At 46.0% G+C, this 27630-nt stretch overlaps 1 protein-coding gene across 10 annotated transcripts; it reads right to left on the minus strand.

The window, feature by feature from the left end:
* Positions 1-9744: 9744 nt before the first annotated feature.
* On the minus strand, positions 9745-25776 carry Ociad2 (OCIA domain containing 2). 10 transcript variants are annotated; one of them, XM_060380750.1, is made up of 8 exons: positions 24519-24692; positions 23767-23838; positions 21422-21547; positions 18335-18431; positions 15954-16007; positions 13628-13675; positions 12221-12338; positions 9745-9923 (listed from the first exon to the last, which is right to left on the minus strand). In XM_060380750.1, exons 3-8 carry the CDS (start codon positions 21485-21487, stop codon positions 9845-9847), a joined length of 462 nt encoding a protein of 153 aa, XP_060236733.1. In that variant the 5' UTR covers positions 21488-21547; positions 23767-23838; positions 24519-24692; the 3' UTR covers positions 9745-9844. The 10 variants fall into 10 exon arrangements, with proteins under 10 accessions (XP_060236733.1, XP_021501589.1, XP_060236734.1 ...); XM_021645914.2 differs by having other exon boundaries at positions 24485-24692; XM_060380751.1 differs by lacking the exons at positions 23767-23838; positions 24519-24692 and adding an exon at positions 25589-25776.
* Between the last annotated feature and the right edge of the window lie 1854 nt (positions 25777-27630).

A 27630-nucleotide genomic window follows, 5' to 3' on the forward strand; every position in this document is an offset into this window, starting at 1 on the left:
CCAAAATTCGCTATAATTTCATTACTGACCTAAAGTTTATTTCTGGTTCAGGTGAATTGAAAATTTGTTCTTAGACCAGAAACATGTTTTAATTGTTACTATAAAATAGCCCCCAAATTGGTGGTGTAGTCGTGGCTGAGCTCAATACTACTGTTAATTTCAGTGTTGTGAGGCTGAGGCAGGAAGGTTGAAGTTAGAGGCCAGGCTGGAACTATAGTGACTTCTAGATTAGCCTATGCTATATAATAGGATTCTGTCTCAACAAACAAATAAGCAAACAAACAACCCAGAAAGGAGTATCTCACTTTCCTCTGAGTCTGGAATGAAGGATTCAGCTGAGCCAGTTATCTGTGTTTTAGGGTTACAGTCAGTAGCTCAGCAGAGCTGAACCTGGTGGTCTTCTATGACAGGTCTCTCCAGGTTGAGTTGTAGGATGTTGCTATGTTTATGTGGATTAGAGTGGGCTTCCTCACAGTATGGCAGGCTTGGACAATCTTGAGGATTTGGGGCTCGTATGTAAGCGGGAAAAGGCATAGCCAAGGCTGCTTGCCTATTAGAAGGTGGGAGTATACTCTGGCCTTTTTCTTTTTTTTTTTTTTTTTTTTTTTTCCTTACCCTCCCAGCTCTGGACTGACTTGGAAAATTTTCAGTCCTGCCTTGCCTATTGGACAGCAGGATTACCAGCAGGAGCCACAGCCTCCAGCTTCCTGCTCACATTTTAAAACAGTCGCGGAGCCTGTGGTGTCTTCAGGCTGCTTTTTGGCTCTATCCACACCTGTCCAAATCAAGCCCACACTCTTTTCTGGGACCTCTAGTTGTGCCCCATTTAAACAACTGAAATAAGTGCAGGAGCTCATATAGTCTGGTCTGGTGCATTACTCTGGGAAAAGCTGCTCTCAGCTTGAAGACTTGACTCAAGTTATCTGCTTTGTTCACCCTCAGAATGGCAACCTATTAGGCATACTGTCTCTTTAGTTATTGCTGCTGAAGACCTAAAGCCAAACACCAGGCTTTCCATAGCAGTTCTGAGGTTCAGCCAGTTTGTAAGGTTTTCTCTGACCTAGGCATACTCCCTATGATCATTGTTGCAGGCTCTTGTTCCAGCCCCTCAAATCTTCCCTTTTTGTACACATCTCATGTTTGCTTCTATGGAATTTTCTCAGCCTACTCCCACTCACTGGGAGTTGAGGGGCCAAAGGCCTAGTGCCATCCTGCTGGTACCAACTTAATCCCTTCTAAAACCTGGACTTCTCATGGATCAATGTATGACACGTTGCACAAGCTTCCCTCGTCAGTTGGACTCATGGCACCTTGGGCTGGTTCTGCAAGGCATGTTCAAGAAACCTTGGAGAGAGCCATGCATATGTTTGAAATGTCTTTAATTTTTTCTTTTTTTTTAGGTTTATGAATGTGAATTTTTTGCTTGCTTGTATGTGCACAACATTCATGCCTGGTGTCCATGGAGGTCAGAAGAAGGCTCCAGGGGACTGGATGGTTGTGAACCCCCATGTGGATACCAGGAACCAAATTTGTGTCCTCTGGAAGAGCAGAACTCTTGACTTCTCAGCCTCTGTCCCTGTTTGAAATGTCTTAGGCACTGTCATCTTTCTAAGACCTTAAACATTGACTTTTTTTTTTTTTTTCCTAACTCTCCTGGTGCTGAGGAGTGAATCCAGAACCTTGCATATTCTAGGCAAATCTTTTTCACTAAACTACATCTCCAGCTTTTTTGAATAAAAAAAAAAAACATGTCCCACTTTGGGTTTCATCTTTACCTGGCCATCATTTCTGAACACAAGAACATTGAGCCAGCAGAAAGGACTGTTCCGAGATTTTTAGTTCCTCCCAGATTCTATTTTGAGATCGGGAAATTTGGTTATGCCTCCTTGTGGCATCAGAGAGAGCAACAAAAAGCCAGGTAGTTCCTGGCTTATTGCTGCCTGGGAATGTAAGCAAGATTGTCATGTTCATCAGACAAAGGATTGTTGAACTTCGCTGCTTTAAGGGTCTTGTTTCCATCGTATCATCCCTCCTTGTTTTGTGGTCTGGCGATACCTAGCTGCTGCTTGATCCTAAGTTAACTGAACCCTCCTGCAATTTTACAGTGAGGGTTTGATAGAAAAGCAGAGCTGTTGTGAATGATGGTAGCTAAGAGGTTGGCAGTGGGAACTAGACCTTGTATGACCAGGAAGCCAATGAAACAGTCCACAGGCTAACCCTGAACCTAGTACTGACCACGATCCTCTTATGGTCATGGAGACAAATGGACACGCAGAAGGGCTCTTGCTTTGACAGACAAGAAGGTATGCCCTGTTCATAGTAGGAAAGAGAAAGCTGAATGACTGACAAAGGGCAGCAATGCGGGGAGAGGGAAAGAAATCAAACAGGCTGCTGAAAGCAAGCACTGTCCTGTTCTCCAGTGACATTAACAGATGGCTTATATTACACCCTTAATTTGTATCTTATTTCCTCTACTTCCTCCTACAGTCAATGGATCCCTGTTAGTCATGTGTTGCTTTACATATTGTTTAAAAGAAGGAAAATCCCAACCATTCTGTTTTACCAATAACGACTCAGGAGCCAGATGCTGGGGTGAAGGCCTGCTAGCTCAGCGAGGCAGAGAAAGTAACCGGCTGACCTTCCTTCTCAGCTCAGGTCTGGATGGAAAAAACCCAAAAGGCTCACTTGCTCAGCTGACAGCCCAGGAGCAAATGGCAAAAAAATACCCAAGACCAAAAGCTTGCTAGCTCAAAGCCCAAAAGCCACGGAACTGAGGAGCTGAAGCCTAAGCTTCAGAGTTGAGCTTTCATCCTTTCTTCTCCAAGCTGTCTTAAATATCCCTCCAACTCTTGAATCCTTGTCAGCTGGTTATTTGGCCAGCTCTTGACCTAGGGTTAACAATTAAATCCTGTGTACAGAAAGCTCTCGGATTAAAGGGGCATGATAGGGCTCAACCACACCAAAGAAACAGGGCTTTTCAGTTCACAATTTTGGGGTTCGCAATGGGATCAAACATCCTACAACATGTAGGTACTGAGAAACCCTTAAATTAATAAAGTCTGAGCTTCCCGATCATGAGGACTGCGGTGATGTTCTTGATTTTCCAAACCTCATAAAGGGAGACTTGTCTTTAAAAATTACTTGAAGTTGTTTACTTTGTTTGCATGAGTGTTTTGGCTGCATATCTATCCAGAGATCAGAAAGTGAGTCAGATCCCCTCGGACTGGAGTCTTGGTTGTAAGCCATCATGTGGCAACCGGGAATTGAACCCAGGTCCTCTGCAAAAACAACCAATATTCTTAACCCCTGAGCAATTCCTCCAACCCATTTTAGAATGACTTTTATGAGCCTTTGTTTTATTTTTATGTCTCATGTAGCTGGGATTGGCTTGAAACTCAGAGTTAGTGGAGGATGACCTTGAACTCCTGATCCTCCCCACCTCAGAAATGCTAGGGTTGCTGACCATACTGAACTTAATAGTTCATACTTTTTTTGTTCACTTTTTTTTTTTTTTGCCATCTGTTCTTAATCCCTTTTCTTTTCCCACTTATGTGTAGAGGTGAGAGAATGTCTCTTAGTAAGCCAAATCACTATTTGAGGTTTTTATTTAGAATGTTTCAGAAAGGACTCCAGACAAAGCCCACACCCAAAAGTTTTTTGTTGTTGTTTTGTTTTTTGTTTGTTTTATTCAAAAGGGCTGGAGAAGTACCTTAAGTCCCTATAAAAAATTCCTGCCAATAAAAATTGAGCACTTCCCAGGAACATCACATATTCAGATGCCAAAATGGAACAATGGGGCCGGAGAGATGGCAGCTGACTGGGGTTCACAACTATAAATAACTGCAGTTCCAGGGTGTCTGACTGATGGAACACTCACCTGTCAAAGCAAATAGTCAGAAAACAGCAACTAGAAAGTGGCACTCTGAAGGTGAAGAGGCCAAGTGTACAGTTGAGAATGACCAATTGCGTGCACACAATGCTCACAGATAAGCCTAATTTGATTTCTCAAATGAGAATACCTGGGCCCAGGGTAGATAAGTAAGAACCCAAAGTTATTACATGGGAACCCAGATACGAAGCATATGGTCTTTGCTAACGGTTTCAATGCCTGAAGAAAAATAATAACCTTGCCTTCTGAGCTACCCAGTCTACTGTGGAGTCTTCACGTATGAGAACACCAGACAGAATGGTCTCCCCAGACCAGGGTATGGTGGGCCTAGAAACCAGCTCCAGTGGTTGAAAATACTGAGGCTGGATCTGGTGGTGTTAAGTTCGAAATCACCACCCGGAGACCACCACTCACATAAGCAATTGCTAAGAGTGTTTTATTTTGAGAAGACCTGCATGCAGGGGTCAAACCATTTTACAAAATGGCAACCCTAGACAAAGGTGCGCAGGCCTTTTTATAGGTAGCTAGGGGAATTCTAGCAAGAGCTAGGTAATCTAAAACCTCATTGGTGGGTGCCAGGGAAGCTTCAAGGGTTGATTCCTAATTGGCTTGCATCTAATTAGGATGCAATTAGGTCAGTGGGCTGTGTTCATGTGCCATGAACATTTAACTACAAGATGAGGTAAGGCTGCTCAGCACAGATGCCCCATCCTGAGGCAAGATAGTTTCCCATTCTTGTGGTTATTTCCAAACTGTTCCTTGGGTAGAGGATTTTATTCTTTTGTTCCTGGAATTGGTGACGTGATGCCTAATTCGTGGGACTGATAACTTTTTTTTTTTAAGTCAGTCCTGGTCCCTAAAATGGAGACAAAATGGAATTTATGTCATCCTGTCAGTGGTGCATCCCTTTAATCACAACACTAGGGGAGGCAGAGGTAGAGGCAGGCGGATCTCTGTGAGTTCGAGGCCAGCCTGGTCTACAAAGCAAGTCCAGGACAGCCAAGGCTACACAGAGAAACCCCGTCTCAAAAAAACCAAGAACAAAACCAACGACAACAATAACCATGCTTTTCAGGATGCAAAGGCTATCGGGAAAGAAGAGCAGCTTCTAGGGAACCGCCAGCTGAGAAGTGACACATATTTACAAAGCACCTTGAGCTGCAAGAACTCTGCATGGGGATTCAGAGAAAACCCAAAGCCAAACGTCCTGTGCTGAAGAAATTTCTGGCCTGGGTGGGTGAGGGGCAAAGCAGGGCCCTGCACAGCTGAGCTGCTGGGCTATGGGCTGGACCGTGGCAAGCGGTGCCAGGCATTGATGCCCTGAAGTTCACGTGGTGGTCCTGGAGTCTCGCGGCGGAACTGAAGCCTGAGAGCAGGCGGTGAGAGCACCAGGAAGTTGGAGCCTTTGTTGGTTGATCTCGTCATTCCAGTCCCACGCCTTGGGAGTGCCACCGCGCAGAGTACACGCATTCAGTGTTTTTGAGTGTGTGATCCACTCAGACTTCAAGGTCACCCTCGATATACAGTAGCTTTCCGTCCAGCCACAAACCTGTCTCAGAAAGAAGGAAGAGGGGGAGGGGGAGAAATTAAAGATTGAAGTATGTGTGAGTAGGGAGACAAGCGAAGAAGACGCTTGTGGTTATATGCCCCTTGCCTCTCTTCATTCAGTCCCGTAATCTAGCTGGTCCTGGACTTCAAAACCTCCGGCTCAGTCCTTGAAATCACTGCAAGCTTTAACTGTACAAAATGACATTTTCTGGTTGAAAGTTGGAGGAGGTTTTGCTGATTAGTAGTTTTCACTAAATGAGTATCAGGGGAGTGACATATTTGTGTTATATTTCATTAAATCATATTTTATTACTTTTTTAACGTTGATAGAAAATGGATAGCATCTATTGTGACAGCATGGAAATAATAACCTTGTTTAAGTGAGAATGTTAAAAATGTGTAAGAAGCGTTATATACAAGATGCCATATCATAAAAATATAATTGATATATAATGAATGTATGTATGACATATATAATAAATCCTGTTGGAAGTCATGATTATTTGGACAAAGGAAACAAACACAGGGTAATTATCCTTCTGTTTTTATTAGGAAATAACATTTTATGTACGCTTCAGCTCTGGCTTTGAACTCCAGGATCTCACAAATCAGGGCAAATTTGAGAGACAAATGTTTGCCTTAGTTAACAAAGGGTGTGATATTCGGCCAAAAACATTTTTGATCTTCCTGGCATGGCATGCCTCAATATATATATTTGAGACAGGTATCTCTGTTATGTAGCTTTGGCTGTCCTGGAGCTCACGATGTAGACCAGGCTGGCCTCAGACTCAGAGATCACCCTGACTCTGTCTCCCGAGTGCTTGGATTAAAGGTGTGTGCCATGTAGACATTTGTTTAAAATTTTTGAATATTCTTTTTAGCCATCTCCTCATGTATAAGCCGAAAAATAAACATACTTTCTCTGATTAGAACAAGTCTCTTTATCTATCTATCTATCTATCTATCTATCTAGGCTTTTTGAGACTGGGTTTCTCTGTGTGGCCTTGGCTGTCCTGGACTCGCTTTGTAGACCAGGCTGGTCTCAAACTCACAGACATTTGCCTGCCTCTGCCTCCTGAGTGCTGGGATTAAGGAGAGCACCACCGCACCCAGCAAGTATTTATTCTTAGTTTCCTTAAAAAGCTTCGTATTTATTCGTGTTCTGATTCTGTGCTTGTGCCTTTGACATTTTCACAATGATCTTCTCCTCAGTAAGGAAAACATGCTGGATCCTGTCACCTATGTGTTCAGCACACACACACACACACACACACACACACACACACACACACACGAATTGTAGGCCCTGCCAATTACCTCTTTTTGGAAAATCTCATAAGAACATTAGGTTTTCCAGCACAAACCCCCTTAAAGTCTGCTTTGGCACACACCACGTGTGGATTCATGCTTTCTCAGTCTTTCTGACCCAAAGGTAAACAATCTTGTTGCCAGGGCTTTGACACAACCTAGTTTCTTAGAGCCTACGATGCTATGCAAATGCTGGACCAACGTGGGTGCCTCTGAGCTTGGTCCCCAAAGATCAGAGATGCATTCTGAAGACATCCCTCGAGTCCTCCAAGGATATGTCCCATTAAATCATTTTCATGTTTCTCTCCAAGCAAGGATCTTCCCTCTGTGTCTTTCTCTGCTAAGAACATTTCATTATATTATCTAGACAGGGTTCAAATGTGTGAGGCAGGCTTGTCAATTTAGACAGCAAATTTGTTTCTTCCTTAGGTACATTCCAGGGATAAAGTAAATTAACATCGAATTTCAATTTCCATTAATTATCTTTCATATGCACGTGGTCTCTAAGCTATGGTGCCTTGAACTATTTTCTATGATAAGGGTAAGAATGTAAGGGTAACCAATATAATATCTTGTTTCTCAGTCTGTCACAGAGTTCAGCAAAGCCTATGAGATAAAGCAGGCTTTTATGTTAGAGCACTATCAAACTGTAGGCTATGTTTTTAGCACCTTTAGGGTGGGCAAGGCCAAAGCATGCTGTTATGTAGGCTAGGAGCTTGATAAGGACGCCATGAACTGAGCGATCAATAACGGGTTACCTCTCACGCTTTCTCTCATAGGGAAAGTCTCTGGATGAGGCTGGCTAGGGACACTTTGTTTCACTGGTTGTTCGCATTCTTGCAAATGTATCTGCAGTTTTAACTCAATGGAGAGTACTGGCAATTGTTAAATGTAAAAGAGGGACCCTGCTCCAGACACAAAGACAGACCTCTGCTCCAGATGCCTGCTTTCTACTGATTACTGAGGACCTACAGCAGAACGATCAGGACCCACTGGGCGGCCTTCCCCCTGTGGACCAGTTCTTATACCAAGACAGAGCACCATAGTTCAGCACTTCAAGGAATAAGTCATCCACTTAACGAAACATAGACAGCCCAAACAATAAACCCATTTTGACTGAGACCTATAAAGACGTTTAAAAAAATGTAAAAAAAAAAAAGTTTCTAGGTGGTGGTGATACTCACATCTTTCCCAAAAAGCCAGAGACAGATTTGTAACATTGAATGACTGTGCTTAGCAATGTAACAATGCTCTGGCTCCTGAGAGGTCTTTCTGGCATGGAGGAAGTGACTGTTCCAAATTCTAAAAGCTGAGTGTCCTTAACCACTTTTGTCAGAGCCAGAAGGTAAACTGTATTCAAGAAGCCAGTATAGGAACTGGGCATAGTTTTATTGGTAGAGCACTTGTTTGTAGTATGTGTGTGTGTGTGTGTGTGTGTGTGTCTGGAACCACCACAGCCAACAGAGTAACATCCGTGGGAGGGAAGAGAGAAGTCTGATTCAACACAACTAAGCAGTCAGTGTTGGTTCAAACTTCAGGAGTCTGGCCCCGAGTAGTTCATTTTAGGCATATTGAAGCACAGCACAATTTGATGAAAACTTTCCTGGTGACAGTTAACTCGGTCCTGCATGCCCAACAAAGCATGCATTTATAAATCTCCTTGAGGAATAAAGTAAGGCGAAGACAGAGCTTTGTAAAAGTTCTTTGTAAAAGCTCAAGGGACACCTTCCACGGATTGGCTCAACAGCTGGATTACATGTGTCACCTTACAGAAAGATGGATTCTACAGACAGACTGAAAAACATAACCTCATGATAAGGGTCCGGGCGAGCATCCAGTGTGGTCTTGGCCATACAGTGCAAAGGTCACTAGACTATTGACAATGTCCATCCTCAGCCTTCTGGGCAGGTAACAGGTTAAACATCCCTCCCTTTGAGAGAACAACCCTGCATGTTGAACACTCCAGGTTCCCTACTGCAGAATTGTGAGCACAAGCACTGTGTGCCTCCCACGCTCGTCTAAGCAGTTACAAAGTCCTGGACTCAACTCCCAACACAACGAAAGAAGAAAAAGCTAGCATATTGACTCTGCCTTTTGATTTTTCAGAAATAGAATTTTATTGACTGTCAAACAGGATATGTCATATAAAAAAATCAGCTCAGTCAAATCAGTCCATTTCATTTACTTAACGTTCACACAAAAATATACTTCCACCTGTTTTTGATGCTTAAAATGAAAATTTTCACATCAAACATTAACCTTTAGTAAAAGTTCTCTTTTTACCTCCATGGTTCAGGTTTATAAATGTACTGAGCACACACACACACACACACACACACACACACACACACACACACGTGCATACCCCACACACCCCATATTTAACTGGCGATATGTAGATGAAGCATTTTCCTGAGATGCTGCAAATGCAAAGGCAGATTTTACAAGGGGCTCAGCCAACCTGCTGTAAAGCAAAGGTTCCAGAAAGGAAGGTCCACACTTCCCATTTAACATGTCTGGAGAAGGAGACCAGCTCATGCCATTGGCTGCCTCTGAGCTCCTGAAAGCTCCAAGGCTTCTCGTCTTTTAGAATTAAGTCAGCCCTCCAGTGGTCCTTCCAGGAAGCTGCAGATCTCAGCCCCTAGACTTTAGGGTGGACTTCTAATACTAAATCACAACCTTCCTTGGATTTTTAGTTCCATATGAATGAGTTTTCTTTGGGTCATGACTCCCACCTAACTTCCACATCACCCATTCCTGTTCTCTACCAGAGGATTGCAGGGCAGGCTCCCCAGAAACCACTCCAAGTTCTCTCAGGAAGCTCTAAGCAAGCGGGGGGTGGGGGGGGTGGGGTGGGGGGGGTGGGGGGGTGGTGGTAGTGGTGGTGGTGTTAGTTCATTGTCTGGGCACTGTGTGATGGCTCCCAAGCTGTTCTCCAGTGAGTTAGTCGAGAGCCTTCCACAGCTAGCACATCAAAGGAATGAGGGAGAATTACAAGGTTTCTGTTTCAACGGAAGTGTATTGTTTTAAAGTACACATGAAAGTTTAAACGTGTACAAACTCAGAGGCTTAAAAATCACTGAAAACCACAGACACGGTTTACGAAGCGGGAGGCTGTGACACTTTCTCACTTAAGCCACGCCTGGTTTTGCAGTCCTCACAGGTAAGCAGACAGTGCCTGAAAGAGAAGCAAAAACAGGAGGTGACTCTTACCGTGACAATGGAAGCTTTTCCTGTGTGTGTGTGTGTGTGTGTGTGTGTGTCAGTGTCTGCCATCCTCCAGTTCCAGTTCCCCAAGCTCTCACCTTATCAATAGTAAGCTGTGCATAGAGCAATGTTTGATTCTACTGTTCACCAGCTTACTTAACAAAACAAAACAAAACAAAACACCCCAGAATAATAGTTGTTTCTTGGGTTACAATTACCCAAATATCATTCAATAATGATGTTTATGTTGAAACAGACGGTTGTGTTTGTACTCCAAGTCACACAAAAGCTCATCATGACTCTTTGTCCTTGATCACTGGAGTGACTTCTACCACAGCAGAAAATGAACCATGAAGTATTCCAGGTGTAGAGGCACACTCCCATTGTCACAAAGTTGGGAACTGGGCTTAGAAGAGGCCTATCTGGGCAATTTAGTGAGACTCTAGTCTAAAGAATAACAATAAGTACACATCACCTTCTCTCGGACTGCAACATCGTTAGGAGCCTGCTGCAATTCTACTTCACTAGAAAATCAAATGGCCTTGGGTACCATTGCCTCCAAGGTAGGAGGGTAAATGGCTTTTCACACAGGGCTTACCCACTGGTTACCATGCACCAATGCCAGCCCAGAGTGTGGCTTTTGATGCCAGAAGTGGGCAAGTGAAACAGCCACAGAATGCCAAGCAGAAAGGGGTCCCAGAGAGCGTTTAACCTCAACCACCTCCTCCTTCTATATACATGGCATATAGAACAATGTCTCAAGACTGTCAGGAAAATGTAGATTTCATCACTGTTCCAGAAACCAATGGGTTAACAGCAAGAAAAAAAAAATCTTCCAAGATGGAGTAGGAAGAAAGCGGACACGATGCCTCCTTTGCTGACAATGCTTTTTTCTATTTTCCCTGCACATATCAGAATCCTGGGCCAGCTGCTCCGTGAGTTGACTCCAAAACACAGCTTTGCAAAGATGGAGCAATACTGGAGTTGTCTGTAAACACAGAGTTAATTAATGCCTCTCCGCTGGCCTGGAAACCATAAAGGGAAATGTCAGGGCTTGGGAACAGCCCCCAATGTCTTCTCGGAGGGTCTCTGTGCAGCTCTGGACTGCGGGTAACTCATAGGGCAGAGGTGATGGCTAAAACCACCCACCTCTACCAGACCAGGGACCACAGCATTCTAAAGTCACACTACCAGGAAGACAACTTGACCTTGACATCCGGCCCAATACTGTTTCTGCTGCTGCCCCTCCCCCTCAGGCAGTGCACACTGTGGCCAGCTCAGTGCAGTCCTTCCTGGCATACATGACGCCCTATGTTGATCCCCAGCACCACATACAACAGGGTATGGTGGTGTATACCTGTCATGTCAACGCTCAGGAAAGGTCAAGGTCATCCTTGAGCTACAGAGCAAGTTTGAGGCCAGCCTGGGCTACATGAGATGCTCTCTAAAATGAATTAAGAGAAGCCCACTGTCACAAGGGAGAGGTCTTTAGAGGAGTGTGTCCCCAACTTGTTCCGAGACACGATGACAGAAACCATACTTGTTTGAGCACCATGAATAAGCATTTTCCTTCCTCACAACACTCCAGGGGAATTATCTTGGTCATCATTTTGCACAGATGTGAAACCTGAAGACTAGAGTTTAAGAAGAGTGGGCTTTCAACCCAGACGTCTCAGGAACAGAGGACTTGCCATAAACTCTAGCTCAACTGCTTACGTCCCTGAGGAGAATAAATAAGAGTTATCAGGACATGTAGTGTGTGTGTGTGTGTGTGTGTGTGTGTGTGTGTGTGTGTGATATTAAATGCTCAGAGAAGCTCTGCAGCAAGGAAGACCATTTAAACGTCGAGCAACTGCGCAATGACAGAAAATGCACCTGCTCACAAAGGAATTCCTCAGAGATTTACCCAAGGCCTAGAATGTAGTAGGTGCTCACTGAATGCACACTGAGTAACGGAAATGAGTGATTAAGCTAAATAATAAATAATTATTGAAGGTGAATAGGAGAAATCAAAGCGTGCTCGTTGAAGAGTTTTTTTTTTCTTAAGAAATAAAATTGTTAATGTGCTCACTATGACAATGAGCAATGTTTCACTTCTTGTTCTTGAGACGGGGTCTCACTATGTAGACCAGGCTGCTGGCCTTGCGCATACAGAGAGCTCACTGCCTCAGCCTCTCCAGTGCTGGGGCTAAAGGTGTGCGCCACTACACCGGGTTACCTTACTTCTTATCATTATCTTCATTACAACCCCTCCATCAGACCACAGACCTGTTATGCTCGGGACCAAATCCAGCACCACGGAGCTGATCTTCAAATAAATGGAATTTGCTCTGGCACACTCTTATATAGGAAGCTTTCCCGAGGCCAAATCCCAACAGACCAGCCACTATAAAAGCAGGAAAGGAGAAACACAGACAATTGACAAGCTCAGGATCCTGTCCGTTAACCGCTGCCTACAGCTTCTCAACACTGGTCCTTTTTACACTAAAACAAGCCCCTACTGAGGGCAGGTCTGAGCACCGGAGACTGTCTGGTCTCTGCTCTGAGCTGACATCAGGAGGATAAGGACAGGTCACACACTGGGGCTGTCCCAGAATGGGCATCCAGGGCGTGGCTCAGCTGTGGCCTGGCAGGGACAGGAGGGTCGGTCTGGGCTCTGGCTACAGGTAGCCTCTATGTCACCGAGTGGTGAAGCCTCTTGGAGCTGTTGGGTCAGTTCCCCACCCCTTGGCTCTGGAAAATAAGTCATAAGAGAGAAGGACCTCCTGTAAAGGAAACCTTCTCTAGCTGGAAATGAGATTGAGCTCACAAACTGGATAATTCTTCTAACACAAACCATCTACGTGTACCAAGGAGATGAAACCCAGAATTTGCAATGAATTTCATATTAAAACACCTCTGTTTTTAAAAACATACTCACTTTTTAATGTGCATGCTTTTTAATATTTTTTAAAAGACTGACCAAGCCAAGAGAACAAAAACAACAGCCTCCTAATGAATCTGCCACCTGAAGGCTCTGCTGTTGACAGTCTTATTACCATTGGTTTCACTCTTACAGGTTTTTATAGCTGCGTGTTTAACCAACAGCAGACTGAAACAAGCATTCAAAAAAAAAATCTGCATCTGTTTCAAACACGTGTGGGTCTTTTATGTCTCATTCCCCAAGCATGCATTCCCCATGAGTCCTAAAACGTCCACACATGCGGTGTTTGATATTGTATCAAGTGTCAAAGGTCACTGGAGAATCATTAAAGTGGGCAGGGGTGTGTGTATCATCAGATGTAAATACCTCTTGTAAGAGGGACTTAGGACCCTGCAGATTTGGGTGCCTGGGTGTCCTGGAGCCTATCTGTCATGGATGCCGAGGTGGGAAGGGGAACTGTATATATCTTGCCAGTCTTTGCTCATGCTTTAAAGAAGTCAGTGGCCTAAATCCCTGCAGCTCAGAAAGTGTTGGGGAGAACCAGGAAGCTGTAGGCCAGTGGTGGAAAACAGAGAGCGCTTTGTAAGAGTCGGTCCAGGCAACACGCTGGACGTTCATCTCCTTGGTTCTTATAAGCTTTGTCAAAATGAATCTGTTTTTTCGTTGGTTCCAATGCTGGGACATGAACCTTGGGCCTTGGTGCTTTGGCCACCTAGCCACGTCTCCAGCCCAAATCTGTTCTTGTGACTTACGTGCAACTTTAGGCAATGATCCAAATCTTGGATTAGCAGCTAAATAACCTGAAGAATAATATAGAAATGTGTTATTTTGTTTAATAATTTATTTAATCTTGTAAAGAAAACATCACAGCTTAAGATACAACACTTCTAAAATGTGCACGTTACTAATCTGAAGAAACGGTTTTGACATGTGGGAAACAATATGAAACCCACAATTAAAGGCTGATTTGAATAGATTCAAAGAGAATAGTCACCACGGTCTACTTTTAAGAGTTAACTCGACAGAGAAATCTCATCTCAGAGTTTCACAGTAGATACATCACAATCTAATTCTTATTCGTTTACCTATCCATTTATTTAAGATAATGTCTCTCCATGTGGCCTCGGCTGTCCTGGAACTCGGTATGTACAGCAAGATGGCCTTGAACTCATAGCTCTACACATTTCTGCTCCTGAGTGCTGGGAATGAAGGCAGCAGGTATTAGGGTGTTTACACGCCCAGCCCATCACAATTTTCAGATGAAAACACTGTAGCCTGTGCTCGGCAGTAGGCATAAGAGTGGGCTTAAATAAGTCCACAACATAACCTTTGGAAACTCTGGGCATAATATACTGCAGAAAGGGGAATTCAGCCGCGAAACAGAATTAAGTTGCCTAGTCAGATAACCTTAAAATATGGAGAGGGCTCTGAATGGGCCAGGTGGATTAAACATAATCACAGTGATTGCCGATTTCGGGCCCTGGGGGTCCTGGAGCCTGGCTCTCAGGATTCCCAGAGGAAACAGAGATCAGAGGTGGGAAAGCTTGGCTCGGCAGAGCTGGCTTTAGAGACACAGGAAGAGGCTACAGCCGAGGAGTGCGGGTGGCCTCTAGAAGATGGAGAGGGAGAGAAGATGAACTTCCAGGAAAAACACAACTGTCTTCATATCTTGAGCTTAATCCAGCGAGACCCATTCTGACCTTGGCCTCTGGATAATAAGTGTATGCCATCTTAAGTTATCTTGAGTTATTGTACCTGCAGTGACTTATTTTAGTCTCTGTAGGAAACTAAAAACAAAACAAAAACAAAAAACTTGGTACTGATTGTTGAATTCATTTCTACAAAAGATTGTCTTCTAGTTATGAAAATGAAATCATATTTAATACAAGACCTTTATGGACAAGGCTAATAGCAACCAAAGTAGAACCCTGTTATACTTGAAGATCAGTGGCATACTTGAAGATCAGTGGCATTTTCAAGAAAAATAAAAAATAAAAAAAGAAAAACAGGTTTTTTCCCTTGTGTTTGTAGACTTTTTTTTTTTTTTACTTTTTTTCAATGACATTTATCTTTTCTTACTCCGCCTGACATTTAAAAAATCATGGTGATCAGTAGCATTTGAAAAGGTGGGCTTACACAGGGTCAGGTGCCCCGGCAGACACAGGTGCTTCTCAGAGAGACAGGCACTACTGGTGTGCCTTGTCTGCTATAGGAAATGGCCATAAGCTCATCTGCTTAACGTAATGTGAATTTGTTTTCTTAGAGTTCTTGAGGTCAGAGGTCAAAGCCAAGGTGGTAACTGAGTCCCTTAAACGGACTGCTCTCTTTTCTGAAGGCACCATCCCCCACGCGCCTTAGCTCAATGTTGTGGTTTGACTGATATGAGCCCCACAGGCTCATGTGTTTGAACAGGTCATCCCTAGCTGTTCTGGAAGGTTGTAGAAGCTGCAGGAGGTGGGGCCTCACTGAAGGAAATGGTCTCTGGGGGTGGGCGCTGAGGACACACCCTGACCAGACTTCCTTCCCACCATCTGCTTCCTGATTCTAGTTACATGTGACCAGCTGCCTTATGATCCTGCCACAATCCTTTCTTTACCGACCTTAAACCAAAACAAGCCCCTCCTTCCTTAAGCTGCTTTGTTGTCATGGCAACAGGAACTGTAACTGCTACATTCATGCCCCTTTCCTGGGTCTTCGAAGTTGAGTCCAAACCTCACACTGCCATCTCTTTGCTCATGCCTTTCCCTCTCCTCCCCCACTTAAAGTCCCTCTTCAGATGTAAAATAAATCAATGATAACTTCTTTTAAAGTCAGTTAACAACCTTAATGCCATCTGCAACTCAAACTTCTCTTTATCAAGTAATCAATACAAGTAGCTCTTTTACAGCACCAGAAACGTCAGCTAAAAACAGGCAAGAGACTGCATGAAGCAAGAACAAAACAAAATAAAAACAAACAACAACAACAAAACAAACAAACAAACAAAAAACCACCCCACCTTCAACCAATAAAATAAATGTCAGGGAAGGCCACAGAAAAAGGACTCTCTGAAGTGAAGCCATTGATAAATACTCTTACCTTGGTGGACAAGTCCCTGGGTGACGAGCATGCTTACAAGAGAAAAAGGCAGAGCTGTAAAACAAACAAACAAACAAATGCCCCTCAGTATCAGCATCTTAACACATGCTCCTTCGGGGCAGGCGAGATCACTTGGCGGGTGCAAACACATCTCCAAGCATGGCAGCTGTGATCTTGATCCCCAGGGCCCATAGGGCCGAAGGGGTGAATCCAAACCTCCGTCTCCGGAGTGTTGGGATCAAAGGGGTGTGCCACTACATCCAGCTTTGTTCTAGCTTTGGACGTCACTATTCAACGAATATTTCTTTAAAACTATGTGGAGAGTTTTCTTGGGATTCACGCCAGTAGCTCAGCCTGACTCACAGCATTAATCTAAACTGAAACCCATCTTCACCTTGATTTCTGACATCCATGTTCACTGAACACTCTATAGGCATACAACTCCAGTGGTTACACCCAACATGGGTCTCTTACTGTGTTTGTGCTTAGCTGTAAATTTTGGAGTTACTTTTAGGTATATGTATATATATATAAGACATATATATATATATATACATATATATATATCTTTTTTCCTATTTTTTTCTCTCTCCCTTTTTTAGTTTTTTGAGACAGGATTTCTCTGTGTAGCCCTGGCCGTCCTGGACCTAGCTCTATATACTAGGCTATCCTCGAACTCAGGGATCCTCCTGTCTCTGTTTTCCAAGTGCTGGGATCAAAGGCACGCATCATCACCACCCAGCCATATTTTGATATTTTCAATCCTACATAAATTTTGAAAAGCAATTGCATGTGCTTCTGTGAAGCCTTCTTTTAGACTCATTAATTACAGATTTATCTCTGGATACATCCCTATATTTAGATTTGTATCTCTGTCTTTTTTCTTTTTTTCTGAGACATTTGAGATTTGTAAACACCTTCCCTCGTGATAACTGACTATTTTAAAGAGGTAGTTTCTGAAATAAGCCAATTCCTCCTGAACAAACCACAACAGCACTAGCATAATCCAGAAATCTCTGTTTGAGGACTCAGGCTCAAGAGGAATGATATTCACTAAAGCACAATCTATGTTCAAAAATGTCCTTCATAGCTGCAGGGTTTTCCTGCGTGGAAGACCAAGGATTATGCATTGTGTTGACTGTCCAATCGCTTTCGATCTAGGGCACTTTCCTGTTGTTCCTGTTTTGGTTTTTGTCTTTCATCCCACTCCATCCCACTGTTGGATGTCAGCCTAAAGAGGCACATTGAAGGCTAAAAACCGCTCTGGTCCTGCTAAGCACATGCAGTGTTTGGTTAAGGTCTTTAGTAGAGGCAATTGAGTCTGACATAAAGAGTTTCTAGCTCTCCCACAATGTGTCAGATGGCCTCTTCCAAAAGCTAAGAGCCGCAATAAACATTCAGTCCTTCCTAGCAACCGAAATGAGTCCAACAGCAGCCAGTTTCCCCATCACGGCGAAGAACCAGATGGCTGGCTAATGGGCCACACCGAAGTATGATGCTACCAGGTCAGTTAAACCGCTGGCTCAGGGGTTACCAGAAAAGACCCGGGGTGCTAGAAACACAATCAATAATCATAGTGATGCATGACGAAGGCCAACTTCTCAGGTAGCCGATTAGAGACGTTGGATGGTTTATGGTATCAAGAAGAATCCCGCGACATCTCAGCCAGGCCTCGGTCAGTACTGGGATGGCTGCCTAGGTCCCACCATGCAACGTTCAAATGTCAAATTATGAATTTTTTTTTTAACCGAAAAGGATTTTAGTACAGCGTGAGCTCACAGCCTTGTCTTATGTAAGGCAACCCAGGGATGAGGAAGCAACTGAGCAGCAAACAATAATGTAGGGAGAAGTATTGATGGGGGCTCTGCCAGCTCCAGCCCGGTCAACAAACATTTCTGAGCTATTCCCTATGCGTGGGGCTGAAGTCCAGATGAACCTGACAGATGCCACTTCTGAGCCGAGATGCTGGTGGAATGTACGAAGGTCTATTCTGCGGAAGTAGGACATGTTATATAATATTTTTTGGCCCGTGTTCTTTTCTCTGAGAAGGGAAGAGTCACGCGTGCATCTGTTTTTACTGGGTGGGGTGAAGTGCTTGATAACTGGGTATTACCTCTGCCTGAAGAGAAGAGCATGAATTCAGACTCTAAACATCCATAAATACCCAAGTTCTTTAGGGACTTACACAAAATTCCTGCTCGAAATTAATTTGCCATCATGATTCTATTCTAATAGGACACGGAGGCATCCTATTGCTGCAACATTAATTATCGAATCATCAATTATTAATGACCTTATTTAGTAAGTTTATTAACTTGAACGATTTATTATTAAATTGTTGATAATTAAATTATTAATTAAGACCCAGAGGGTGCGAGTACCTCTCTTCCAGAAACTTTCTTCTTGACACTCCCGGATAATCTTGGCGATCTCTCCTCTGTGGATGTGAAGTTTTGATTTTGGGCAAAACAACAGGCTCTGTAGAGAAAGACACTGTGGGTTAACTGAGCTCCCGGAAGGCTGAGACAGGAGGATCCTAAGTTCAAGGCCAGCCCCAACTGAGATGGTGAGATCCTACCCCAACGTAAAACTAAGAAACAAAAGCTAGACAATAACAAACTGGGGACACGAGGAGAGCCTCCACCGTGTTACCTCTGGAGGGAAATGGGATGTTGCCCGTTCCTGGCTAGCTGCCGGCACAGACCAGCGGCCACTTGCCACTGCTTTCCAGCTGGTTGTGCTGTATAGACTGAGACAAGGTGGAATTTCTGCTTGAGAGACAGGGTAGTTCAGAGACCAGGGTGTGCAGCACAGCTCTCCCAGGCTGACCACTGCAGGCACCAAGTTCTTCCTCTCCTCCACGCTGCCTATGGCCCACCATAATCCCGATGCTGGCTTGCACGTTGGGCTATGGGTCTTAAGCTTCAGCTCACTGTTGCATCCTTGGTGGAGACAGATTTGTTGGTTTTTGCCACTGTTGTTGTTTTTTTGTTTGTTTGTTTGTTTTAAGACTCTTTGATTAAGGCTATTAATGTGGATGCTGGTTGCCATTTCTTGAGTACTTCTTCACGGTCCAGGCATCATTTTCACACGAGGCACAGACACCCAATAATGCACTGACAGGTTAGAAGGACCCCGAGGCACCTGTGCTCCTCTAATGGTGCAAACTGGCACCTCTCTTTCATTTCTCTGCACTCCTTACAGCACAGTGGAGGGAGGCAGAGGTCAGGCCCACAGCCATCACCAGCCATGGCAATGCACACCAGTGGGACAGGGAACAGTTGCTACTGTCTACCCTTGAGATCCCCGGAGCAAGCACTCCTCCCTGTTTCCAGGGTAAACACGGATGGCCCCGACCTAGTGGTTCGTATTTGTGTGTGTGTGTAGTACATGTAAGTATACATGTTCTTTTCATGCAGATATGTGGAGGCCAGAGGTTGACGATGGGTGTGTATCTCTTCCCATGTTTATTTTTGTTGTTGTTTGTTGGCTTGGCGAGTGTGTGTTCTAAAACAGCGTCTGTCATTGAACCTGGAGCTCACTGATAAAGCTAGGCTGATTGGCAAGCAAGCCCTGGAGACCCTACCTCAGTCTCCCTAGCACTGGGATTACAGGTGTGAGCTGCATCTGGATGTTTCCGTAGGCGTTCGTCCCAATGCTTGTGCAGGTTCCTACCCTGCTTGAGTTTTCCTGTCCGGACTTCCTTTGATGTGGAAGTGTAAGCCAAATATACCCTCCGCCCCCCCCCCCCCAGCTTGCTTTTGGTCAGAAACCATAACTAAGACACATGTTCTGAGAGTGAGACACGTGCAGTGGGAACTACTAAACTGAAGTTTGAACTCGCCCTAAGCTGAAGAGAAGCAGTACGGCATTCTCCCGTCATGCTGGACAGCAGCCCGGAGGCTCAGCTTCAAGCTGTCTGCGAGATCACAGCGGGCGTCCACAAGACTGCAGTGGACCACAGCGCTAAACCAGGATTCCGGTGTGTGTTCACTGAGGCAAAATTCCATTGTAAATCAAGCTGTATCTGCATTTGTTTCTTGTCCTGTCTGCAGCCACGGCAGAATAAAAAAAATCGCCCAACACCAACACGTACAATGATACACACACACATTCAGATCTGACTGTCATAATTTCTGTGAGTCCAACACTCAAGATCGGAAAGCAGTCTCTGAGTGGGGCCTTGGGAGATCTTTTTCCACAGTGCTGTAAATGTTTTATGGCTGTCTACTTCACAGGGGCGGCTTAGGTGTCCAAATGCAACACTTTGCAAACTGTCGCCACTTGTCTGTTTGTTTCTCTTGTACTTTGTGGCTTAAATGCTCTCTCCTCCCTGAAACCATGTTTAGCTTGAAAAGCGGACTACCGAGAACAGGAGCTACCACCAGTGACCCATCAGACACTTGCTCTCCTTTTCATCCTCAAGGACCTGAGCCACAACACCCACTCCTAACAAGCTGGCATTTGTGCTCTCACTGTGATGGCTAATTAGTGATTACGAATCCTGCTCTGCCGAAAGCAGCTCGCAGCAGCATATGCTCAGGATAATAACCCCAGGAAGCAAAAATGGGACGATAAGGCTTCCATTCTGTCAGAGACGAGCCATAACTTTGCTCTGCCTCAGAATACCTGCTCCGTCACTGACCGCTGCGGTGAGCAGGTTAAGCTGGATTCTGAATGAGAAAGAGTAAAGAGAGGACTTCGCAAACAAAACTGTAACAGGCTTTTCAGGATAGCCTGCACACATTTCCTTCCTTACTCCTGCTTTCCCGAGTCCGTCTGATAAAGGGGAGGGCTGAGAAAAAGTGTCCGAAGTCAGGAGATGTCTTGGTTGATAAAGAACCTGCCACACAGGCATGAGGGAAAGAGTTTGGATCCCCAGAACCACTTGACAAGCTGCTTGTGGTGGCTTGTGTATGTAATTTCAGCACCGGAGGAGCTGAGGCAGGGGGGCACCTGTAACTTACTGGCCATCTTGTCTGGCTGAATCAGTGAAGTCCAGGTTCCATGAGAGAGCCTGCCTCAAAACGTAAAGTGAAGTGCTGGTGCACTGGCTAGGCAGGCAAAGGCATTGGCGACCAAAGCTTGATGACCCGAGGGCAATCCATTGAACCCATGTGGTGAAAGGAGAGAAATGACTCCTGCAAGCTATCTTCTGACCTCCCCACACATGCCGTGGCATGTGTGTGGGCAACACACACGATAGATAGATAAATAAACAAATAGTAAATAAATAAATAAATAAATACAATTTAGAAAAGATGTAGACTGACTAAGGAAGATGCTGAACAACAATCCCTGGCCTCCGTGTACAGGAACACATGCACACCTACACACACCTACACACACCTACACACACACACACACACACACACACACACACTCAGATGACTGATGAAGGACAGGATCTAGTGTTAGTCTTGTGTGACAGTTTTCTTCAGACGGCAGACTCTCAAGCTAAAACATACCTGTTTGCCCAGTGGTGGCAGGTGGGGGCTTTTCTCTTGGTTTTCATGAGTGGACACTGAGGCCATGATGACGTGGTCCTTTCTGGGATTCCTGGTGAGTGTTTTGAATCCTCCTCAACCCGATAACTAAGGAGAGCAGAAGAGACTCACGGTACCAGGTCAGACTATTTACATACCAGGCTTCCTGCCAACCATCATATCAAAGGCACAAACAGGAAAGTCACTACTTTAATTTTGTTGTCAGTTTTAACCGCAGCCATCTATAAACTCAATTTTCAAAGCAATTACTTTGGGGGGTAATTACGTATGCATTGCGTACGTATGTACACGTCATGTGGGTACCAGGAATCAGAGGGACGTTGTCAGGCTTGACGGCGAGCGCCTTTATGCTCTGAGCTGTTCTACCGTCTCTACAAGTTTCTTTCTTTAAAAAAACCCAAAAATTTAAACATTTTAATTATGTGAGTAACATGGCGTGTTAATGGAGGCCAGGGCGGTCAAATTCCCTTAGAGCTGGAGTTACGTACACGCAGCTGAAGGCCACCTAATGTGGGTGCTGGGAATTAAACTTAGGCCCTCTATAAGAGCAGTATGTGCTCCTAATCACCGAGCTATCTCTTCAGTCCCGGAAATATCAATTTCTAATGACTCCGCAATACACACCTACCTATACACACCCCATAAACACATGCGTGTACGCTCACTCATGGTGACAGGGCTGATTTAAGGCTGGAGTAAAATGTCACCCTCTGCACATGTTTTACTGCCTATAAATCATGTCTTTAAAAGGTCTCAAAATGTTATTAAAAGTTAATCACTATTCAAGTGTCTGTTGACTATGATATGCCAAGAATGAGGCTACAAAGGCCAAAATAAATTCATTGTGTGAGGAGCACAGTTTAGAGGGCTTGGCTGGTAAGTCAACAGTTATTCACCAAGACAGGGTCCAAAACAAGAAGGGGATGCTAAGGAAGGAGAGTAATAAAGGTCTGTCCTGCTGGGCAGGTGGGCAAACCCCAAGGATGCTATGTTCCTGAGCTTTTGAGAAGATGGGCTGGGGTGGGGGAGTCTGAGAGCAGGATAGTGATTAAATTGACTAGATAAGAAACCAAAGACCACCCAGGAGGCAAGCGGATCTCTGTGAGTTCGAGGACAGCTTGGTCTACAAAGCAAATCCAGGACCACTGCAGCTACACAGAGAAACCCTGTCTCAAAAAATCAAAACCAACCAAACAAACAAACTAACGAAACCAAAGATGGAAACAGACCTCATCAGCAAGGGTGAAGATGAAGAAATTTGGGTTTGGAAATATGGGGGGTTAGGGGGTTGTGTAGACTCTGGAACTAGCCAGTAAAGATCAAAATATTTGAGGACCTAGGTCTGGAATTTCAGTTTAGGGGTAAGCTGGAGAGATGAATTTGAAAGTTGCCATCGTGGAGATGAATGTTAAAGCAAGGGACACATTCCTCTGCAGAGAGTACTGGAAAAATGTGAACATTGAACCCAAAGGAACAGTGGTGAGCAAACAAAATGACCATAGGTCAAGGAAATGACTGTGAGGGAAGGGCCGATGCAGCCCAGGGAATTCCTGAAGGAGCCATCAACCATGATCAAATGGCCTGAGGCTGGCAAGGATGGACGTGCTCCTGGTGGACGATGGCCTCATTTTCCTTCCTACTCCTGGGCCCCGTTGACTTTCCTACTAAACGGACAGCTCATGTAAAATCTTGTTTCCTACATTAGTGACTCAGTGGCAAGAAATATAAGCCCGGGGCCCCTCCCTGGACACTGCCTCCTGGGTGCCTAGTGCTATTAGAGCATGGTGCTCTGCAGCGTTATAACCCGAAGATGGTTATAACAGCCTGACTGTGCGCCCCCTCCTCTTGAGATGGAGTCTCACGGTGTCACCCCGGCTGTCCTCTAACTCCCTATGCAGGCTAGTCTGGCCTCGAACTCACCGAGCTCTGCCTGTCTGCCGCCACCTGAGTGCTGTGTTCAAAGTGTCTGAAACAATGCCCTGCAACACACTGGTTTCAATTATGACTGTCTCTGCCAGTCCTGGCCATTGGAACAAGGCATAGAAAGTATCTGGGCCTTGGCTTTATCACCTGTTACTTGGGCTTACCAGTCCTGAGCTGTGCGAGGATGAGGGGTTGAAGGCACAGGGCACAGTGGTGGGTGTATGAGCAGTAGAGGAGCAATTGTCAGAGTGGCCTTGGGTATCTTATTTCCTAGGAAGATAAGACTCTAGGAAATCTTTGCCACCTACAGCCAAATTAGATTATGGTTTTGCACAGTCAGACCCATGGCCATCCCAAGAATCAGGAAGCAAGCAAACACACACCTCAGTGTTGGTGGGCTGGACCCTGTAGGACCCAGTTTCCTCCTTTAAGCAAGCCTTGGCTCCTAGGTACAGCTACACACACATACATATGAGAGAGAGACAGAGACAGAGATAGAGAGACAGACAGACAGAGAGAGGAGGGTTGGAAGAAATAGAGTGGGAGAAAGGGAGGGAGGGAAGTAGATGAGGGGGAGAGAGGGAAAGAGAGTGGGAGAGAGACAGAGAGAGACACAGAGAAGAAAGACACAAAGAGAGAGAGACACACTCAGAGAGGTCTGGATTAGAGGTCCAACAGCAGCCTGACCCGGCCTGTGGAGGGGGAGGGGAGGTTGACACAGAATCAGCTAGCTGGGTTCCAAGGCTAGGCCCATTCGAGAAGGCCGGCTGCACCCCAGCCTGGGGTCGCAGGAGTTGGTGCTTCTTGGAGAGGAGCCATGCAGGGAAGGGCTGGAGAATGGCCCCCGCGGAGCGGTGCAGCCCCGAAGGGCCTGCCCTGCGGCTGCACAAGTCCCCCAGGACCAGGGAAGGAAAAGGGCAGTGAAAGACACTGCCCCAGGCCACCTCTCCCTCCGTCACCCCACCCTCTGTGGGCTCACCTGCGCGGGGCAGGTGGGCGCTTCGGAGGCGGAGATGCATCCCCCCTTCCCCGCACCCCTCCCGGGGCAACCTCGGACCGCCGCCCCACCACCACCTCGCACGCCCCCCACCCCGCCCCAACCTGAGCCCCAGGTCTTCTCTCCTCTCCTCTTCACCTCTCTTCGCGATCTTTCCTTTCTTCCCTCGTGCCTCCTCCTTCCTGCTCTCGCTCCTCCCCGAACCTCTGCGTGTCGCCAGCTCAAGACTCCGCAACTTCAGCCCGCCCCCACTCGCAGTCTCTCTCCCAGCTGGTGACACTGGAAGGGAGAATCTAGCACTTTCTAGAAGCCCCCCCACCCCAGCCCCCACCTCTCCGCTGCCTCCCCGTCTCTCCCTGACTGCTGGTCTACCTCATTGTCCTTCACGTGACTCAGTCCTCCCGTGACTCAGTCCTTCAGACAAAAGCACTCACGGCTGTGCCACTGTCCGTTTCTCTGGACCCCCATGCTGCTGACGGCTGGGGTGGGGTCCCATCTCCAGGGAGTCACAGCCCACCTTGGCTGGTAGCCCTCCCTTGCCAAGCTTTCCCTGACTAACGCTGGCCTGTGAGGGGGAGGTACTGAGTGTGTGTGTGTACCCTGGTATGTGTGAGTATAAACATCTACCTGTATGTGTGTGTAAGTGTACATGTGAGCGTGTATGAGCATGTATGTATATGATGTGTATCTGGGTAATTGTGTGTGACTGAGTATAAGTGAGGAGTGTGTTCGTACATGTGATGGTGTAAGGGAGTACGAGTGTGTGTGTGTGTGTGTGTGTGTGTGTGTGTATGTGTGGTAGTGTGTGAATGTGTGTAAACATGTGTGAGTCTGTATCTGTGTAAATGTGTGTGTATGTTCCTTGAGAGAAGCTGTGTCTGCAGAGACTGATTATAGTTTCCGTGCTGTGGGGAGATTTGAATGCTCAGTGCACAGGCTAATTAGCTTATCCAGCTTTAGCCCCCCTGGAACAGTCGTTTCTTACCCACCTCTCTGACGAGACTAATGTCCTGCGGCTAACGTGCATGCCTGCAGCCCACAGAGGTGAGAGGAGGGTGTCAGCTGCCCTGGAACCCGAGTAACATGAGTGTGTGAGCTGCTGAGCGGGCGCTGGGAACCTGCATCCGCTTTGAGAGCAACAGGTGCTCCTAATGGCTGGCCCATCTCTCCAGCCCCTGCCTCGGCCTCTTCCACTCACGTTTTCTGACCTCCAGACTGTCGAAAAGAAGACCCTCTTCTTTTTCCACACCCGGGGCAAAGCCGTTTCCCCTTACAGCACTTGTAGGGGTCACAATGCGCTGAGAAAAGGTACAAGGGCGTTTCCAAGCAAGTCTGCACTCGATTTCAGGAGACTTTGGAAATCACTATTTTGGGAGCTCTCGGAGCTCCGTGACCCTTGGCCTTCTGGGTCAGGTTTCTGCTCAACTTTATGGGACGGGTGTGTTAATCATTTAAGGATTGTCTCTCCGAGACTGGCAACAGGGGATTGATTAGGCCTCTACCTTCCCTCCCCTACCCTCTGGGGCTGGAGGGACAGCTCAGTGGGTAAGAGCGCTTGCTGCTCTTCCAGAGGACTATAGTTGGGCTCAAAGCAGCTTGAGCACTCGAACACACACACACACAGGAATAAGATAAATATTAAAAGAAAAAAAGTCTTAGCGGACAGCTGCTCACTGGGCCCCGCCCCCTCGCAACCCAGCGGAGGTTCTCTCCCTTGACCCAATTTTACTCTGAAGTTAAAGTGGATCTAGGCCTGCTCATTTTATATTCTTGTGCCAGAAGGCAGGAAGGAGCCTCTAAGTGCTCTTCTGAGGCAGAGCGGGCTGTCTCCCTCACACCTCACACAAACCCTAAGTGGCATTTACCCTCCACCATCTCGCTGCAGTGAGTGTTGGGGAGGGGTGTGCCCCTCATTTGCATCCCCACTTCCCACCAGAATGTTCCAGGAACTTGCTTTACTTAGCTGAGGGGGAGGCTGAATGGCTGGTATTCCCTCCTTTCTGCTTTTCGCTCAGCTTGGACCAACCCTGGGCTCCTTCTCTACTCTCCTTTCACTTAGCCTTGAGGCCACCTCTTGAGAACCTATCTACAGTCTAATTTAAGATGCACAGGGGTGTCATGACCAACATTCTGAAACACCAGAGTTTTACAACACCCGGTTCGAGACTGCCATCAGTGGGCCTTTCCTAACCTAAGCCCTCCTCCCCAACCTAAGCATTCTACAGAGGCTGCCTGCCAACCCCTCCCCTCCCCCAACACGCCATGCATATCATTTCTGGCAAATGTAATGCTCAGCGTGTTTTCAGACACCATCTGCCAGGTACTTGGATCTCTCTCTTTTATGTTGCTGTAACACATTACCAGAGACTACATACGTTATAGAGGAAAGAGCCAGGTGTGGACATAGATTCAGATCATGACTTTGGAGGTGGAAAAACTTAAGCTGGGGCAGTTCTGTCACTTCAGGCTCTGGTAAAGGTTTAATGTCATGCATATGCATGAGAAGGGTGGGGGTGGGGGTGGGGGTAGGATTCGTGAGGGTGAGACGCAAAGCCAGAGATGAGCTCAGGATAGGTAACAGCTCACTCAGGACTAACCACAGGCCTGTGAAAACAATAGTGCTGTCCAAGAGTGGCCTCACAACCCAGCATTGTCCCTCCGAGGAAGCAACACACACACACCCTTGCTGGGTGGGGGTTTTCCTCAAGCCGTAGCCAAGCCATGGCGGTACCTACTGGTCTCTTGTTACCTTTAGGCTGAATCCCACTGCAGTCCTGTGAGAGGCGACAATCACTCTGCTGCACAGCCAGGAAGTGGCCGAGCTGCCGGCCCAGAGCCCCTTGCTTCTGGACACCATCTCCTGCTCTCCCTCTGTTGCACTCCCAGGTGGTTCATCAGGGTCGCTCTCTGCCACTCCCTCCCTCTTGATGTGAGCTCCCGGATGACTGATCTGTCCCGCCATGGTATGAACTCCTGAGTGATGCCGAGGTACGTGCGTGAGAAACAGAGAATGCCCATATATTATTAGAAATTTGTTTTTTCTTCCTTACTTTCTTTTTTTCTCCCTTTCTTTGTTTTTCTTCCCCCCCTCCCTCTCGCCCTTCCTCCTTCCTCCTTCTTTTGTTTTCTTGAGGCAAGATCTCATGTAGCCTGAAGACTAGCCTCAAATGCACTGTGTGGCCCAAGATGACTTTGAATTTCTGATTCTCCTGTCTCCCCTTCCCAACTGCTGAGGTTACAGGCAGGGATT

Source organism: Meriones unguiculatus, chromosome 3 (assembly GCF_030254825.1).
Source record: "Meriones unguiculatus strain TT.TT164.6M chromosome 3, Bangor_MerUng_6.1, whole genome shotgun sequence".
Lineage (NCBI taxonomy): Eukaryota > Metazoa > Chordata > Mammalia > Rodentia > Muridae > Meriones > Meriones unguiculatus.